The sequence below is a fragment of the Corythoichthys intestinalis genome, chromosome 3 (assembly GCF_030265065.1).
Source record: "Corythoichthys intestinalis isolate RoL2023-P3 chromosome 3, ASM3026506v1, whole genome shotgun sequence".
Classification (NCBI taxonomy): domain Eukaryota; kingdom Metazoa; phylum Chordata; class Actinopteri; order Syngnathiformes; family Syngnathidae; genus Corythoichthys; species Corythoichthys intestinalis.
This window is the reverse complement of record NC_080397.1, coordinates 23,552,155-23,571,001: the sequence shown is the minus strand read 5'-3', so window position 1 is coordinate 23,571,001 and position 18,847 is coordinate 23,552,155. Positions and strand designations below refer to the sequence as shown.

Here is an 18,847-nt window from a genome sequence, read left to right as displayed (position 1 = left end):
TTCATGTTTTAAATGCTATAAATCGTATTTATGTTTAATTTAGTGATTATTTTGTGTGGTGGAAGGGAGACTACACGCCACCAGGAAAAAAACAAGGAAAAAAATAAAACAAGCGTGAAGAGAAATCCATTAGTGGATGGACAAAATTTGGAACTGTGTGGTATAGTAAACATAACGTTAACCATGCTGACCATTAACCTTTTCACTACCATTAACGGCGACAGCAAATAACTGCTGCCAGCCCTCCTAGTCAACTGGATTGAGCATCCGTCACAGTCAGACTAAAATTTCAAAGAACTTGACCATACATTATGCATGCATTACGTTAATGATGGTTTAATGAACATACCCACAAATATTATACAAACATTTTCCAATTAATTTATACGGACAGGTCATTTTTTGAATGTTCAAAGTTTAAAAATACTGTAATAATAATGATAATAATAATAGGTTGCTAGGCACTGATTCTCATTCAGTGAAAACAGTTCATGTATTCATCCATGGATACCAACATATCGCTGTCTTCTAAGATTTGCAATCTTTCACTTTTCCGTCTTCGACCTGCAATGAGTTGATAAAATACAAATTAAAAAAATGTGTACATATGTCAAGTGAACCATTTAAAATAAATGATCTTTCTGACCACAAATGACCAACATGTGTCACATTCATATTTGCATGTTTGCAGTCAAGGTGATTACTAAGGATGTCCCCGATCCAATCACGTGATTGGAGATCACGTAATTTTTAGAAGTTCTACATCGGGTGAAAAAAGATCGGGTTTTAAAAATGTATTATTTTTAGACATTAACTCGTTGGCTGCCATTGACGGATATAGACATTCAAACCATTTTGACTGGAAGGGCTGGCAGCAATCAGTCAAATTGGATTGGACATTTGTCGCCGTCAATAGCAGTCAAACATGATCACTCAATGCCAGCCTTTGCAGTTCAAATACATTTATGGCAGTAAATGAGTTAAGGGCTACAAACAACAAAATAATGCAGAGGTATAACGATGAGGGATACCCCGATCTGATCAAGTGATCGGATATCGGGCTCGAGTGGAATCTCGTGAAAAGATCAGGTTTTTAAGATTTTTTTAAGGGCTACAAAGCAATAAACTAAAATGTAGCATATCGGCAAAAGAAAAAAAAATGTTGTGTAATACACAACATTTTTAGAATATCAAAATAGAGTGGAAAAAGATGGGTACAAAGCGAAAAATAATCAAGTGGGACAAGAAGAAAAGAAAAAAATGTTATTCTTAATAATAATATGTTTTGTAATCAACTAGTAAATAAATTGCAGGGGTTTTTCGATCGGTATTCCATATTGGCAGATACTCAGAATCAGGCGACTATTGTCTAGTGATTACTAAAGATGCACCGATACCGATCCTAGTATCGGCAGGGGGTGCCGATCCGGCCCAAAATGGTGGTATCGGTATCGGCGAGTACCAACAAAGACGGCGCCGATACCATTTACCGGTCCATTATTATAACATTTGACCGCAGCCTTTTTTTTCTCCTGGCGCTCACTACACTTTGTCTCTGTGTTGTGTGATGACACGTGAACACCAAGCAGCTATCGCTATTGGCCTGCTCCAGACCAATGAGAACGGGCCAATAGCCACTCCTGACCAATGACAAGGCCACTATGTCGGCGCCGCCAACATGGCGGCGGTCGGGGAATATTTCAAAATAGAAATCCCGTCAATTAAAATCAATGGCTGCATGCAAGATTTGCGGCCTGAAAGTTTCGAGATGTGGAGTTAAATCGGCCAGTTTCAATACCTCGAACCTGATAAAACATTTGAAGACAAAACGTGAACGAACACAACGAGTTTGAGCCTGAAAGAGCAGGACTGCTCTCCAGAGGAAGGGCGCAGGACCGGAGCAACAATCTCTGGTCAGTTTACTACGTCTACTTTACTTTTATTGTCTTTTACTGAAAGAAATGCTGCAGTAATTTGGGACCTGTTTCCAAAGCTGGGTTGCCACCTTTTAGAAATAGAAATAAGGGACTCCCCTCCCCTTCCCGAAAAAAGGAGGCTAATAGAGAGACGGGATGCTATGGTCAAGTATTATTACTTATAATTGTTAGTGTCCGCAAATGCGGAAACAAGGTTGGACCTCGAAGCGGACAACAAGCGGGGGATACGTACAAGGGTTTAATTGCAAACAAAAAATTACACGCGATCGCGGGATAGTAGTAATAACAAAATGAGTCCGTGACAGCAGGTCGACGGAGCTCAATACTACAAACTCGAAGGTTAACTAAGACGATAGGCAGCGAGCGAAAAAGCCAAAATAAAAACACTCAAATACCTGCACAGGGTAGAGCTTACAAACGAGTGCAGCACACTAACAGAAAAAACCCAATGCAGGGGCCTAACAAGCAAATGTAGTGAGACTATAGTGCGAGATGTCAAATGGCGATCAGCAAAGCAAATATCTCGGCAGCCTTCTCTGAGCTCACCCGTGCTTAAATGCTGCATTGATGAGCCCGCATTGGATTCAGGTGCGACGTCAAGAACGCCCCCACTAACAGCCCAGCAACAAAACACAATCTAACCAGCAGCAGAATGTAACAATAATTTCATGAAAGTTGCACTGTTTGGCCTTTGAGAGGTTTAAAAAAAGTTTACTCAGTTCATTCAGAGTTTATTATTATGAACTTATTTTTACTTACTTACTGTTGGGCTAGTATTATACTTTGTACTAGTCTTTTTCCTATTTTGCAAAGGTAAGCAACAGCCTGACAAAGACTTGATAGCAATGATTTCACATCCAATTATGTAGCTCTTCGGGGTAAAAAAATATACATATATATATATATATATATATATATATATATAAACGGGGTGGTATCGGTATGGTATCGGTATCGGCCGATACTACACAGCCAGGTATCGGTATCGGGGCCAAAAAATGGTATCGGTGCAACACTAGTGATTACTGTACATTTGTACTTGTGTGTTGTATTTTCACCTACTGAATAAGTGAAACCATTAGCTCGAGTCAGTTGGTGTGTGTGTGGGCATTTTAGTATAAGTTGTGCCCTTAACCAGGTTTAGTTTTTGTTTGTTTGTTTGTGGCCTTAACTCACTGGCTGCCATTGATGGTGATAGATGTCTAATCCATTTGAACTTGGAGGGCTGCAAGTGGCCATTTTGCCATTTTAAAGAGATTGGTCATCTATCGGCGTCGATGACACTGAAACGGGACCGTTCACTGCCAGGCCTTCCAGTTCAAATGCATTGGATGTCTACTGTCGTCAAAGGCTGCCGATGTGTTTTATAATTGTAACATTTTCTTTTTCAATTCCATTAAGTGCAACTCAAAGTATAAAAAATAAGCAAGCAACAGCTCGTAACACACACACAAAATGGAAAAAAAGATAATCAGAGTAAAAGATTTGAGGATCTGATTGAGCAGCTGCAAGAACATTACTATTCGCTGTTTAACTGTTGGTGCTTGGTTTAAAACTAATAAATAACAAATGGTTTTTGTATCAGAATATCCGCATTTCATTATAATTACACAACATGACAACCATTCCACTGAGCTTCTGAGAAAGAGATGGTAGAAGACAGAAAAAAGTGAGTTGTCAGTCCATTACCGGTGTTATTACATTTACCCAGGCACTCCACTGGCTCCAGGCCGACTTCACCAACAGGTCCCGGGACCGAACCCTCAGTTTGGTGATCGCCTTGGGTATCTGGAAGGGTGAGGTACCGTTGGAGCTCTCACACTGGTACCAGAGAGAACAATAACAACAACAAAAACAGTGGTTACTGAGCTGCTTCTGTGCAAGAAATACCATTATACTTTGTGCGAGGGCACATTTTGCACCTTGCCATCATGTATGCTCTGATATTGAACCTCATGTTCTAGGGTAAAGAAGCTGTGAGGTTTGGACCAACTGCGTGGAGGATTGACAATCACATTTAGATTGTGGGCCAGCTCTTGCCATTGGATGATCTGTGGGCTGTCTGGTTGAACTGGGCACAATGCAAGTGATACATTCACATGTAACAAATGATTGCTCTTACGGCACATACCTGAATTCCATCTTATCTAACGAGAGACAACATATTTGGGGGTAAAAACAGTGCAGCAACACATGTAGATATACAATATAACGATACTTTGAGATACCAAAGCTTCAGTACCCCAAAAATTAATTTTATGAAAATGTACGGATTTTTTTCCCGCTTCATATTATGAAAAATTATTCAGCATACGAAAAATAATACATACTGTGATAGATAAGTCCCGCTTGCAGAATGTTTTTTTAAAGTCCTACCATAAACACACCATATGAGGCTGCTGCCGCATTGGTCAGTATTTTTCCCATCATGCTCAGTCCCATGATCCTGCTTTACTTTTGGCCTATTGTTGGGGTTACATTTCAATTTGGGTGTTGTACTGTGTCGACGCGCACAGGCAAGACGGGTAAATGTAAGAGAAGGAAGTGTTAAACTTTTTTTTGTTGTGACAAAGGGAAATAAAGAGGGCTGACGTCTTCACCGAATGAACACAAGTCTCCTTTCATTTTAGTCTCACAGTGTTTTTATCCCTGCACACAGTCCGCTACATTGGCATCACTAACTGCTTTCGGACATCGCCTCACTCAAAAGGTAAGGTTTAACACTTTCTGACTTTTTTCCCTTTTTTTTTTTTCATTATATTCTATTATCTCTTTTATTACAGGTATTAACGGTTAGATTTGAATATGGTTCTTATTTCAATCAGGCTTTACCCTTATTATAAAATTTAAATGGGTGTTTTAGTAGAGCTTGGAACAAATTACACAATTGACATCCATTATACGAAAAAAAGAAAAAAATCCTGATACGAAATCTGCTCCGGAATTAATTAATTTGTATCTTAAGGTACAAGTGAACTCAAAAGGCATTTCCTTTATCATCTGTAAAAAATGAAAAAGTCACAGATAAAATTTCCAATTTGTAAAAATACTCCGAACTGTGGGAAAAAAGCAAAACAAAAACAAAAAAAAAACCTGTGCATAAGCATTCTTTAACCTAATGGCTACCATTGGATTTTAACTGGGGGGGCTTGGATTTACCAATCCCGTCAATGGCAGTGAAAGAGTTTACCAATTGCAAAGACTCACTGATATCTCGAAGATAAAATCTCATGGTGCTCTTGGAGAAGTAATAGCCATCGGTGGCCTCGGCTGTGAGTTCCAGCATGTTGCTCTCCTCTGCATAAGGTGAGAGCGAGTGGAACAGCTCAAAGTGGAGGCTCCCATCTTGTTTGTCAACAGTGCCATTGAACCAGTTGCAAGAGTTGTTTCCTTTGCGACTTAGATGGGGATGCAAAAAGAAATATTGGCCACGATTACATTCAGATTGAGGTCAATAATTCATTTTATGAGGCATTCAGAATTTACATGTCTGGGCAAACAGGCTTATACAGTAAACGAATCGGAATATTCTTTTCACATGGCAACATCATCATTCACAAAAGAAGTGACGGCGCAAACCCTGTCATTTCTGCATTCTGCTGAAAACCTGCGATTTTATAACTTTTGCTTGTCATTTTGTAAATTTTGCTATTCCAGTAATTACTACTGCCAATAAAAGACTGGAAGTATTTCAGTGCATTATTGAAGTTATGAGTAAGGTGGGTATAGTATTAAAGCGTTACATTTACTCTGTTACATTTACTTGATTAACTTTTTGAGAAAAATGTAATTCTAAGAGTTTTACCACGCCATACATTTATTTTGAGAATATTTGTGAAGAAGAAATGTGACTATTATTCTGCTACTTTGGGCTAAACTAGTCTCATTACATTTTTCCTCTTTATTATACATATTAGATTTTACTTTATTTTTGCTGTAGATGGCCACAGTGGCTCTACCAGTTTCACCAATGAGACATCGCAACAATAATCACATGACCATAGCAGTCAGACAATACAGTCAAATGACCACACAGTCAGAAGTCCTATGATCACGCCGGCCTGTTCAATCACGTAGCGTCTTTAAAACGATATATATATGTTAGGGCTGTCAAAATTATCGCGTGAACGGGCGGTAATTAATTTTTTTGATTAATCACGTTAAAATATTTGACCCATTTAACGCACATGCCCCGCTCAAACAGATTAAAATGATAGCACAGTGTCATGTGCACTTGTTGTGTTTTTGGGTGTTTTGTCGCCCTCTGCTGGCGCTTGGGTGCGACTGATTTTATGGGTTTCAGTATCATTGTGTAATTATTGACATCAACAATGGCGAGCTACTAGTTTATTTTTTGATTGAAAGTTTAACAAATTTTATTAAAAAGAAAACATTAAGAGGGGTTTTAATATAAAATTTCTATAACTTTTACTAACATTTATCTTTTAAGAACACAAGTCTTTCTATCCGTGGCTCGCTTTAACAGTTAATAATGTTAATGCCATCTTGTTGATTTATTGTTATAATAAACAAATACAGTACTTACGTACAGTATGTTGAATATATATATATATATATATACAGTGGGGAGAACAAGTATTTGATACACTGTCGATGGGAAAACCCATTGGCAGTGAATCAAATACTTGTTCTCCCCACTGTACGTCTTGTGTCTTATCTTTCCATTCCAACAATAATTTACAGAAAAATATGGCATATTTTATAGATGGTTTGAATTGCAATTAATTACTATGAATTAATTTTTAAGCTGCGATTAACTCGATAAAAAAATTTTATCGTTTGACAGCCCTGATAGATATATATATATATATATATATATATATATTTTTTTTTTAAGTATTTCGCATTACTCGAAAGCGCGGATTTCAACATATCCCCCAGTTTTTATTTCACACCAATAAACAACGGAAAACTAGAGCTATAATTGTTTTCATTTCATGGTAAGAAATATGTTTTCTCCACTAGCAGGCACTCATGCTCTCTGGAGAGGTGATGTCAAATTTGTAGATTTTTCTTGTCGGATTTGATCTTGACTTTTTTGTATTTTTTAGCCAAATATGATCATTTAATAGGTTATAGTACAGTGCAATAATAACAGTTCCTATAGTTGATGTGTGGAGAAAAAACAAAACATTGTTAAAAAAAATAATAAAATAAATCAGACATTATAAGCAGTTACTCATTACTTGTTCTCCCCACTGTATGTATTAGATTTCTTATTTACTTGTACTTGAGTACATTTTTTAAAAGACTAATTTTACTTTTACTTGAGTAATAATGTTTTTGAAGTGACGCTACTCTTGCTTGAGTTAAGGTTTTGGCTACTCTATCTACCTCTGGTCATGAGTCTCCCATTTGACAACAACTTCCGATAAACAGAAGATCAAAATTCCGTGTAAATAGAGCATGTGCAAAAAAAAAAAAAAAAAAAAACTGTCAACGTGGCTATACTGATAGCGTCTTAACTTGGCCAGGTATTTGCTTTAGAAAAGGGTTAACTGGGGGGAGTAACCGGGTTTTTAAAAATTGGAGGCATTTGTGCATAATTGAGTTTTGGCGCATGTTTCATGGCCTTGTATGCCAAAAACACGATTTTGAAGGTGTTATTGGCTGTATGTAAACATGCTCACTGATTAAGACAACGATAGAGTCAGATTTAGTTAAGAAATTGCAAAGTGTATTTTTTTAAATTGCAGGGAATGTTATTTTCAGTCAGTGGTTGTTATATTTACCAATGTGGGCCCAGTCCAAGCCGTACAAGATGGTAGTTACTATTGTTCCATGTGCAACTAAATTTGCAGTTATAGGACTTTGCGCGACAGGAGAGAAAAGAATCTGAAATACAGGCAATTTAAAAAAAATCAAACAATAAAGAGAAATGATCAAATTGCTTTCATTTTGGGGGGACTTCATAAGACAGGAACCCCTCACCGAGTTTCTTTTCAGCTATCAGCAGGAGATGAGTAGACGCACTTTCACCCCCTCGCCAGCAAGTGTACTCTCCCAGACTGGGGTCGCCTACACCATCCACCAGTAGGTTGTGATTATTCTTGTCCAAATCTTTCATCTCCTCATCTTTGAACTTCCATGTCACTTCATCTCCCTTGGATGTTGTGCCGCACGGTAAAGAGATGTCTTCGTTTATAGTTGCCAGTACAACTGCACTCATGAAAACAATTACCAAGAAAAAACAGTTACCGGGTACACTCTTTTCTTTTCGCATTCTTAAAAATGTTAAAGACGTGACATGACAGTGGCAACTACAGTCTAACTACATCTGTTCACAAGTTATTGTCATAACACATTCACTGCCAGCCCAGGTCACAGATTATGTGTTGTGGTAGATAGTTAAAGAGGGAAACTGATATTTAAAACACATATTGACAGCAATAGATGACCAATCCATTTCAACTGGGTGGAAAATTTATTAGATGTCTACGTCCGTCAATGACAGCCAAAGAGTTAAGCTGTGTGACGTCACAAGAGATTTTTTATTTGAATTTATTTATTATTCTTCTTCTATCAACTTATTACAATTTATATTTTTGATTTAAAAAAAAAAAATATTTTGAATTATATATAGTATAACTCATGACTTTTTTAATGTTTTTTTTTTTTTAATTAATACTTTTTTTTCCCCAACAATGGATCCTTCACTTGATTCATTCATTTTATTTAAAATTATTTAAATATATCCTTTTTTTTTTTTTTTTTTTAATTGCCGATTGCAAAATTAGGTTGGTGAATACTAATACTACAATTAGATGTCTGGAAATAGTGCCTTATGGGCCGCAAGTTTGAGACATCACCACCATAACAACATTGTAGTTATAGTTTATTGTGGAGGGCTAGTATGCCTGCCAACGTGGGCTGCCGCGATTAAACGACTAATGGACAACTAATCAATTACTAAAAGAATCAACAACTATTTTTTTTGGGTCGAAAAACAGTTGAGAGACACTGAGCCTTTTAATTGCACATATTCTCAAATATTTTTCATAATGTTATTTATTTACCAAGATTCATTTAATTAATAAAACAAAGTTGATATATCCTGTATTTTTTTTTTTTTTTTTGGTTCAATAAAAAGGGGGGCGGAAATATAAGGCGACATTTATTCATTAAAAAAAAATTTTTAATTTACATTGTAAAAATAAACAAAGAAATCAGCTAATATTCCTTTTTATTTTTATTCAAATAGAGAAAGGGGGAATTATTCAAATAGAGAAAGGGGGGAAATCCTGGAATATTCTCTTTATGCGGTCCTCAATATTTCATTGAAGACTGTCAAAATTTTATTTGAATTAATTTTAACGACAAACGTGAAATCAATGTACATCGATGTACTTTCACGGGCCACAAAGAATGAAGTGGCAGGCCAGATCTGGCCCTCGGGCCTCGAGTTTTACACTTACGTACTGTATGGAGGAAAAAAACAAAAAACAAAACGTAAAAACTTACATCTCACTGGGAATGTGTCGAGTCCATTTGCTCCCATGAGGCTGATTAACAGAAAATTGAGTATCCATATTGATGTCTAGAGAATCAAACAACAATTATTATTTAAAAATACATATATACACTGTGCATTTCCCTTACCATTTTAGTGAAATATTACTTGAAATAAATGTAGAGAAGTCCGATTGATTTGATGAATGAATGCACCAAGTGGTCGCGAAGTCTCATTTTTATATAGTGGCACAACAGCAAACATAAGCACCATTTTTGAAGACACCCACATCCGCCCTATGTGGGTGAAGGAGAAACTTGGGGTCATAGAGAACTAAAGCAGCGGTCTGTTTCAGGGCATTTCCTTTCTTCTTGTCTTGCATGTCGCATCTCGCAGGAGGAAGCAAAAAAGTGGGGTTGTTTCAAATCAGATAAGATAATGCATGATATCAAAGTGCTCCTGTGAGTATTTCAATGGGGTGGGGGGTTGCCCCTGATTGCTAAAAACATTTTCATTACTCATTATGTAGTTAGCGAGATAATATGTGTTTCATAAAACAATTTTATTTCATTAGTTAGTTGAAAACTAAGGGTCATTAACATTCAACTAACCATGTGTTGGGAAAATACTAACACGTTAATAACATTCATAAAATCTTAAAGTAATATGGAAGCAAACTTATTACTTATTTACAGAACTCCCACAAACTCTATTGAGGCACCGTAATACATATAGTATATACAATGGGGAAAGTATTGAATGAGTCAACTGTTATCTCATTAGTTTTGTTCGAAAGTTGCAATTCAAATGATATTTCTACCGGACATTGGTATTAACTCAAATAATCCACAAATGGAAAAAAAATCACAACATTTGAGCTCATAAACGATGATTACATGGAAATTAGTACAATAACACAGGAAAGAATAAACACAGTCACACCATGGAAAGGCTGAACACTTTGGTAAAGAAATGGGCCATGCCACCTTAAATCTGTCGGTAATTATTACTTGTACATCCAGTAACAGCAAACCAACATTAGCTGAGTTAGAGAAGGGTTAGAAGAGCCACTTTACTATGAACAGGCCATACCCAGGATATTTCTGACCAGAGAGTACGAAAGATGGTCAGAACAATACTCGACGAGCCAGGGACCACCCAAGACTTGGAGCCAGCAGGTATACTTTTTACTGACAAAACAATTGGCAACACATTCCACCACAATGGCCTCTATGGATGCTCAATCCGCAAGAATCCATCCCTCAAGAAAAAGTATGCTGAAGATCGTTTAACGTTTGCCAAACAGCATTTTGACAAGCCTATAGAACACTGCAAGAATGATGTCTGGTCAGATGAGAGGCTTTGAACATTTTGGCTCCGATTCACGATGATAGATGTCCAATCTATTTTAACTGGGAGGTAGTGAATGACATCTGCCATCCTTCCCAATCAAAAACTTCAATTGCACTAAAACCTGATCATCCACTGCTCGACCTCCTAGTTCAAATAGATTGGCTATTTATTGCCGTCAAAAGCAGACACTTCAAAATGACTCGCTATAATTTCTTTTAATTTTTAAGAGTAGTATTAAATAAACTTATGCAAGTAAATGTGGGAGTCGTACAGCATTTCTCTCTCCAGGAAAAAATGGCGGGGAGATGTCCCATAAAGGAATTTCCCCACTTATTAGTCAATGAGCAGACCCAGTTTGTGACTAAGGTCATCTTTAAACTTCCTCCTATTCATACATAGTTTTCTCTGAGTGTAAAAAATAGATTCACACTCAAAACCGCAACTCATGTTTCCTGTATGGGTGCCTTATCTTTTCATTGATCACTATGTAGACATGACCAGAACTCGACTCAGTAGTTTTTATTGCCATGCTTGGCAATATTTCAAATATATTATTTCCTTATGATGTGTCAGTTTATTCTGATGATCATTTCCATCCATCTGGCACCCGTCTTTATTCACGTGACGGAGAACCACACCTATTCCAGCTCATTTTGTTCAAGAGATGGACAGTTCAGGTACTTAACGTAACAGACAATATGTGGGACGTAGTGTCCTTCATATGCAGGTTTCGGTTTAGTTGACATTTTACTTTCTGTGGTTTTGTTGATCTTCAATTTCAGATTAAGAAGGGCAGAATCATCATTCCCTGAACTCAACTACAACTTGTATCTGATTAAATCATGAGTAATGGATTTTCTTATTAGTCAGTAAATAAAAAGTCGTCAGCTCGGTTTTAATATGATGTAATGTTGCATACGTAAAATGTTACATACGTAAAAAGACCAAACCGCCCACATTTGGTTTAAATGTAATCTTTATTATGCGATAGCTCCAAAAGAACACGTGGAGTGTGTTGGGATCACAAATAAGGAGTGGCAGCGTTAAGATGGACGAGAGGTGTAGAGGTGTTATACTGCAGTGGAGAGTAAGGTTGACCTTTACTCATTTTAACGCAAATCTACTTGACTTGCAGTCAAAACGGACAAATAAAATGAGTTAAGAGTTTGTGTTTGTTGGGGTTTGTTAGTTCGCTTCGTTCTTTGAAGCCTCGTCGAAGTTCTCAACAAGATCTGAAAAAAAAAGAAAGAATTGTTAGAAGGGTGGGATTGTTCTACACTACAAATAAAACTTAAGGCAAGTTGCCTTTTAGGTGAAATTTCAGGATGTGGTGTAACAATACACTAAAAAGTAATTTCAGTTCGGTTCGGTTTTTGAAGTGCTTGGCTCAGTTCATTTTCAGCACACAAAAAGCAGAAAAAAACCTGCTTTTATTATTATTTTTTTAAATGTAAACAGTAGAACTTAGGATAATAAATAAAAGTGACCCTTTTGGGTGATATTTCAAATAAATTACACTCAGAGTTCATAAATTAAAACAAATAAAACAATGTAACAATTAAAAAATCCTAAAATCATAAACAAGCAAGCAATATCGTAAGCTTTTAAATCTCAGCAGCAGTAACCTGAAATTTAATTGTCTAAAAGAAGTTTTATGTTTTTTTTTTTTCGAGATTAACATTTCCACAATTTCTACAGAAAGCACATATCTGCTAGTTGATTTTCTGAAATGTACATTCAACATTCATTCTGATTGTGATATTTTAAGTTTGTTAACATGTTTGTGTCGACATAATTATGGATTTATCCGTTCACCTTTGTCAATTGTTAAGTTTAACAAGCAAGCCAAAAAGTGCTCCACAGGATTTTGGTTCAGCACGTAGCGCTTAGCTAGCGCTATTCTTTATTATTATTTTTTAATTATTTTATAAAAAAGTAATAAAACCGAAACGGTACAAAAGTAAAACAGAACTGAACACGCAATACCGAAACAGTTCAATACATCCCCGTTCACTGTTACACACCTTCTGTTGAACCTGAACTCTTACCTTTATTGGTTAACTTGACCTTTTCTGAACTTTTAAATTCACGTCTATTGTTTCCGTATTTTTTATGAATGAATGAATTAAATATTTATTGTCATCATCATCGGTATCATTGACAGTTACAAATTGTGGGATAGTTTGGCCAAAGAAAGAGAATCATTGACAGTCACAAAATATGGAATGATTTGCCCGAAAAGACCGATGACAGACAAAGGACGATAAGACCGATGACAGACTGGGAAAAAGCATATGCTTATCAAAAGCATATGCATATGCTTATTGCACAACTTCATGTTCTTCACAATAGCTAAACAACAACATTAATATATTTTTTAATGCAACTGCTAAATAAGCAGCTATGTGGTCAAAGAAATCCTAGTGATACTGATATTATACTGTTTTGGGTGTTAGCCTTTATTTTGAAAGCCAACTTTTGGCAGGATGTTACACCCATATTGCCCCAATGTGTTTCAGTGTTGTCGAGCACACTGGGAAGCTTGTTATGCGAGTTATAAAAATAAATAAATAATTAAAAAATTCGAGTAATCCACCTTGCCATTTACTGAACAGAAATTTCAACCCTCTTGATGAAGAGCGGAAAACACAGTAACTTGCAGCAAAGTATAAAAATTACTTTCTTTTCTCCTCCTCATGGAATTCCATACACCAACCAGTCCCTTTTTAAAGGTAACCAATGTTATATTAAACATATATTCATTCATTTCTTTAGTCAACTATCTAAAAAGTATTTCACATAGTTTTTTTTTTTTTTTGTTTAAAACTTAAGTTTTTCTCTATTAAATGTATTGTTTTGGATTTACATGAAATCCAATGGACACGAATGCTTAGATTTTTGTTTTTCAAGATTTTCACTCAGATATTTTGGTATGGATTCATCACCAAAATTAAGGTTTAACTGTAATGTAATTTTGGTTTATCCTGAAATATCACCCTAAAGAAAAATTTCTCCTAACTTTGTGAGTCTTGTATGTTGGTGCTATTGCTCACCAGGAACTTCGTCATCCTCCTCTTCGACAGCGACCATAGGTGCTTTACTCTCCCCCACTAGGAAAAACACAATGTTTTTGATTGTGGACTTTGATATGCAAAAGTGGTGGATGTACAGTGTCCTTCCTACTTGGCTTGGGCAGCGTCTCCGCTAATCTCCTTAGGCTGGTGAGACTGTCGGCTCCCAGCTGATTTAGGATTCCGGGGAGCATCTCCGTGAGCTGTTTGTTCTCAGCATGACCTGTGATGGTGAAGGTATTGGCCGCCAAGGATGCCTGCACTTTAGGGTTGTTGAAGTGGATGACTGTGCCCTGGTTTGTGAACATATTCACCTATGGAGAGTAGAGGGTTGTAGGTGGTCCAAACAGAAGAGAACAATATTTGGTACAAAATATCATTTAGCGATATATCATGATACAAGACGCCATGGATTGACTTTGGAAAAATTGAATCGTGATATATAGACTAGATGCATTGGGTCATCGGATGACTTGCGCAATATAGCTCACAAATAGACAGACGTATAGCCATTACCCACCTTGTGGCAATCATAAGGCAGAAAGTATCAAATCCACTTTACGAGCAAAGACAAGCTATAGCACTTCATTTGTCCTAAGGTGACCCAAACAAACGGTTTCAAAACAAATGATCACAAAACAAAACAAAAAAATAGTATAACTAGCAATAAATGAAACTACAACATTAACTGAAGAAATAATTAGCATAAACATTAAGTTTGAATGTTATTTACATCTTTAAACCTGCTACAACGGAAGGCATGTTGGATGACAACAGTATTGACAGCTAGTAGCAGCAGAGGTTGTCGGTCTCTCCCAAGGGAGCAGTGATGGCCAAATTAAGTTTCTTGAAGCAATGAAGCTTTGCAATTCATTGGTTCAAAGCTTCAAGGTGGTTCATTTGCTCTATAGCGCTATCAAGTGGTCTTGAAGCCCAAGAAGCCAGTGTTGAATTCTATTGCTTTTTTTTTTTTACAAAATGATATAAATGTGCTTGTATTACTATATAAAGAAAATTCAACAAGTGCTATAAGGGTAATTTGTTATTCAATTTTATTTAGAAAATTATAGCATTCTCACAGTGTTTGGCTTTTTCAAGTGTGTTGTATGTTTGTAGTTATGGATCTACTGTTTCAAATACTGATTGTTGTTTGTGAGAAGTTATGAAAATGTCTTTGTATGTGAATAAAAAGTTTAACTACTCTCTATTTTCTTATGTTGTCATTGAAGATTCAAATTTTTTAACGTAACAGAAAAATCAAAAAGAAAATGAAAAAAAATTACATGATTTGGCGAGGGCGCAGGGAGAGGGTGCAGGGAGGTAAGATCACTCAGCGCTACTCAAAAGTGTATATTTTAATATATCTTCCTCCTGCTCCTTTTGTGGCATTTTTTTGTTCTGTTACTTGTAATATAAACCAGTTGTAAACTGATTAACTACATGTGAGTCTCAATGAATCCAACTTCCAGAAATGAATAAAATAATAATAGTATTATACAAGAAAATGTTACGGTATTTTCACCAGATAGATTTTGCAGATGTATGTTCATAAATCAAAAATGTTCAGCATTTACAAACTAAAACATCGTATCTAAAACTGCCTTGTCAAATACTATGTTTCGAGAGTAACTTTTAGAGGTGTGCAAAATTTCCGATTCTTAGATTATTCGCCATTCGGCCGTGGAAGATTCGAGAACGATTCACAAACATCCAAATTCCGATTATTGAAATATGCCAAGTAAAGCGGAAGTACAACACACTCAGCGCGCCGCGCGGTCAATGAGCAACGGAGCGAGAGTAGCTAAACATCATGCTTCTCATTACCCGGCCCCTCGGGTAATGCCAATGCTCAACTCACGGCTCTAGCTCAACTCATGCCACGAGATAAAAAAACACAACAACATACCTGAAGCTGCTACAAAAGTACGTCATCCACATAATGTTACGGTAGATATCATTTATATTAGACTAGATGCACTACGGTAGCGGTAGCGTTTGCAGCACATCTACAAAAAGCTAGATGCAGCCGTAGTAAACGGCCGCCATCTTAAAGCAGTACACTTCTCTGCAAGGCTGTTGTAGCGAACCTTCCAAGCAAACCTAATTAACTTTTTATCTAAAATACTCCTAAATCGGTAAAATATTGACTTGAATCTATCTTTAAAATAGTTTTAAAACTTTCACATGTCGAAAGTTGACAAAAGGGAAATTATGGATTAACGGGAGCAATTTTAACAACTTTAACGGTTGATTCACAACATTAAATTAATTGAATGTAGTTTAAAGCTGCTGATACAGAATGGGGACTGGAGTTTTTTTATTTGCTGTTATTTTTGTATATTTGTTTACTGCTATATGTTAACTTGATACTGAAATAGTAGTTTGGTTTAGCCTGAGAGTATTTTTGAACAATTTTGGAACAAAAAACAAAAGGGGGGGTGCATCAATAATCGTTTTAGAATCGAATCGGACCATCTGAATCGTAATCGTAATCGAATCGTTAGGTGCCCAAAGATTCCCAGCTCTAGTAACTTTACTGTATAACAATGTGTTTATCATAGTCATTATTGGACTGCACTGAATCATAATTGAGGTAACTTAGATTGAGACACAACCAATTTTAACAACTCTCAGTAAAGGTTAAAATTAGGGGTGTCCTGATCGCGTAATTTTGCACCTAAGCCAGTGTCACCTGATTTTGAGAATCTCTCGATACGGAGTCCGCATCAGATACCGATAAAATATACAGTATATATATTTTTTGTTATTATTTGAAGTTCCAAACATGTTACAGTAACAGTACTGTACTTTTTACAGTACTTTCGCTTCTGCTTTTTCCAGGAGTGTTGCAGAGTATAAAACATACATGTTTTTACATGGTTTTTATATCTTTGGCAATACCAGTGTATTTCTGGATAATTAAACAAAAAAATAGACCTGTACAACATTAGAAAAAAACGACATTGCAATGAATGAATGAATGAATTAATATACATTGGCAAGGCTCCACACTTACATTTTACATTGGTTTCAATGGTGCGCCTAACTTTTTCTTAAGCTGCACCAGCACAAAATGTAGGTGCACCTACATTTTTCACTGTATCACCTTTAATGCCATACTTTTGATTACTCTCCATAACATCCATTCATCTTCTGAACCGCTTATCCTCAAGAGGGTCCCAGGGGTGCTTGAGCCTATCAGAGCTAACACCAGGCAGAAGGCAGGGTACTCCGTGAACAGGTTGCCAGCCAGTCGCAGGACACATATCGACACACAGCCATTCACGCACGCATTCTCACTTAAGGAAAATTTGGAATGTTCAATTAGCATACCATGCATGTTTTTTTGGGATGTGGTAGGAACCGAGACAAAACCCACACAGGCATGGGAAGAACATGCCAACTCCACACAAGAAAGTAGGAGCAGGGATTGAACCAACGACTCCAGAACTGTGAAGTGGACGTGCTAACCACCGCCTCACCATACCGCCTTAGTAATGTGAATTTTTTAAAAACAAGAATAACGTAGAAAAATGCTTGTCTTAATTAAATGTTTCATTAAGTCCAAATTCGCTCATGCTGCCGTGAACAGCCTCTCGACAACGAAGATTGACTAAACGATGATTAACACATTTGTGCTTTTGATTGTAGAGCTACTGAGCCTTCTCTCGTGTAATTAATGCAATAAAACTGTTAACCATGGTTAACATTAAGTACCAAATGCCAGCTGCACTGGTGACCAAAAAAAAAAGCAGTAGGAGTGAGGGTGAGTGCTGTACGAGCATGAAGCAGAAAAACAAATATATATTTTCGAAAAACAAATATATATTTTCTTTAATTAAAAACCTGATTCTGATCCTCTGAAAAATGGCGCGATCAGCCCGATTTCCGATCATGTGATCGGGACACCCCTAGTTAGACTTTCCAAATTGGTAACGTGTATTTCATGAGATTCTATTCGACACCAAGTGTTTCCAAGCCTGACACATTAGCCATACCTCCTCTATGCCAGATATATTGTTGACACCCAGCTTTTTGAGGGAGAATTGCAGCTTCTTGTCATCTGCTGTCGCTGTTCGATGTACCACCTTCTTCTTTCTGCGTGCTGATCCCTGTAAGAGCAAAGAAAATTTCAGCTGATGGCGGCGGTTCACAGGAATTGAAACATTTTTGGTTTGTATGCCAACGCACCTTGCCACCTATGCGGACCTGCGCCTGCAGTTTGGCGAGCTTCTCCTGGTTCATAATGGACTCCTTCATCTATGAGCAGAAATTGGTGAATGGGACTTACATTGGGAAGTACAATGTTTAAAAGATAAAATGGTTCATGCATCTCTTGCTCTGTGCATTTTGTGCCTTAAGTCACTAAGGACTATTATCTGGAAAAATAAGCCAAAAATCATTACATTTTTATCCTCAGAGTGGTCTATGGTAGAAAAAGCATTGTGATGAGTGTCAACCATGACACTTCGCCAAACCCCTGCCACACACCTCAACTCATTGGGTGCCATTGACTGTTGCTATTTCAAAACATGGAATATTCGCATGTGGGTTTAGCTCATACTTATGAGCTTATACCCTTGCCTTGGGTGGCAAAAATTTGACCATCAACGATTTGAGACTTTGTGAGTGAAGCGCTGCCGATCAGCCTCGCTTATAAGAAACCTAATATTAGATAGCCACCCAAGCTAATAGGATTGCTACGGCCTCTGCAAATGAACATAAGCACACATCTGGTGTTTGTACTGGTCCTTCAGGAGTCATATCTTTTGACAAAACGCCCATACCATAGAATAATGATTAAAAAGGGTCAAATCACTTGATATAGTGTTAAATTAAGTGAACTGACCTGGGCTTGTGTAATCACGCGGCTCGCGAAGCCGATAGACGCAAGAAGAAAGGGGCAACAACCGGAAGTGACGCATTGGCGAACCCTTTCTACCGGATAGTGATAGAAAATATAAAACTTAAACCTGGCATGTTTATAACTGTGAATAAAAAATGAGTAAATTTAT

At 36.9% G+C, this 18,847-nt stretch overlaps 2 protein-coding genes across 2 annotated transcripts; both read right to left on the bottom strand.

The window, feature by feature from the left end:
- Positions 1-318: 318 nt before the first annotated feature.
- Positions 319-9,888, bottom strand: il12b2 (interleukin 12B 2). The gene is made up of 7 exons (XM_057832054.1): positions 9,420-9,888; positions 7,890-8,117; positions 7,691-7,793; positions 5,145-5,335; positions 3,860-4,008; positions 3,627-3,758; positions 319-564 (listed from the first exon to the last, which is right to left on the bottom strand). Exons 1-7 carry the CDS (start codon positions 9,454-9,456, stop codon positions 529-531), a joined length of 876 nt encoding a protein of 291 aa, XP_057688037.1. The 5' UTR covers positions 9,457-9,888; the 3' UTR covers positions 319-528.
- A 1,831-nt stretch (positions 9,889-11,719) lies between these two features.
- LOC130912829 (transcription factor BTF3-like) lies at positions 11,720-18,772 on the bottom strand. Its single transcript, XM_057830899.1, has 6 exons — positions 18,682-18,772; positions 18,024-18,092; positions 17,831-17,944; positions 13,945-14,146; positions 13,815-13,871; positions 11,720-11,993 (listed from the first exon to the last, which is right to left on the bottom strand). Exons 2-6 carry the CDS (start codon positions 18,090-18,092, stop codon positions 11,947-11,949), a joined length of 489 nt encoding a protein of 162 aa, XP_057686882.1. The 5' UTR covers positions 18,682-18,772; the 3' UTR covers positions 11,720-11,946.
- Positions 18,773-18,847: the final 75 nt, after the last annotated feature.

Coding starts and splice junctions, on each gene's coding strand:
- il12b2 (XM_057832054.1), bottom strand. CDS start 9,456: ATGGGAGCAAATGGACTCGACACATTCCCAGTGAGAT. Junction 8,118..9,419: donor CGACACATTCCCAGTGAGAT/GTAAGTTTTTAC, acceptor TCATGAGTGCAG/TTGTACTGGCAACTATAAAC. Junction 565..3,626: donor GGGTAAATGTAATAACACCG/GTAATGGACTGA, acceptor AACTCATTGCAG/GTCGAAGACGGAAAAGTGAA.
- LOC130912829 (XM_057830899.1), bottom strand. CDS start 18,092: ATGAAGGAGTCCATTATGAACCAGGAGAAGCTCGCCAAACTGCAGGCG. Junction 17,945..18,023: donor AGGTCCGCATAGGTGGCAAG/GTGCGTTGGCAT, acceptor TTGCTCTTACAG/GGATCAGCACGCAGAAAGAA. Junction 13,872..13,944: donor GGAGACGCTGCCCAAGCCAA/GTAGGAAGGACA, acceptor TGTTTTTCCTAG/TGGGGGAGAGTAAAGCACCT.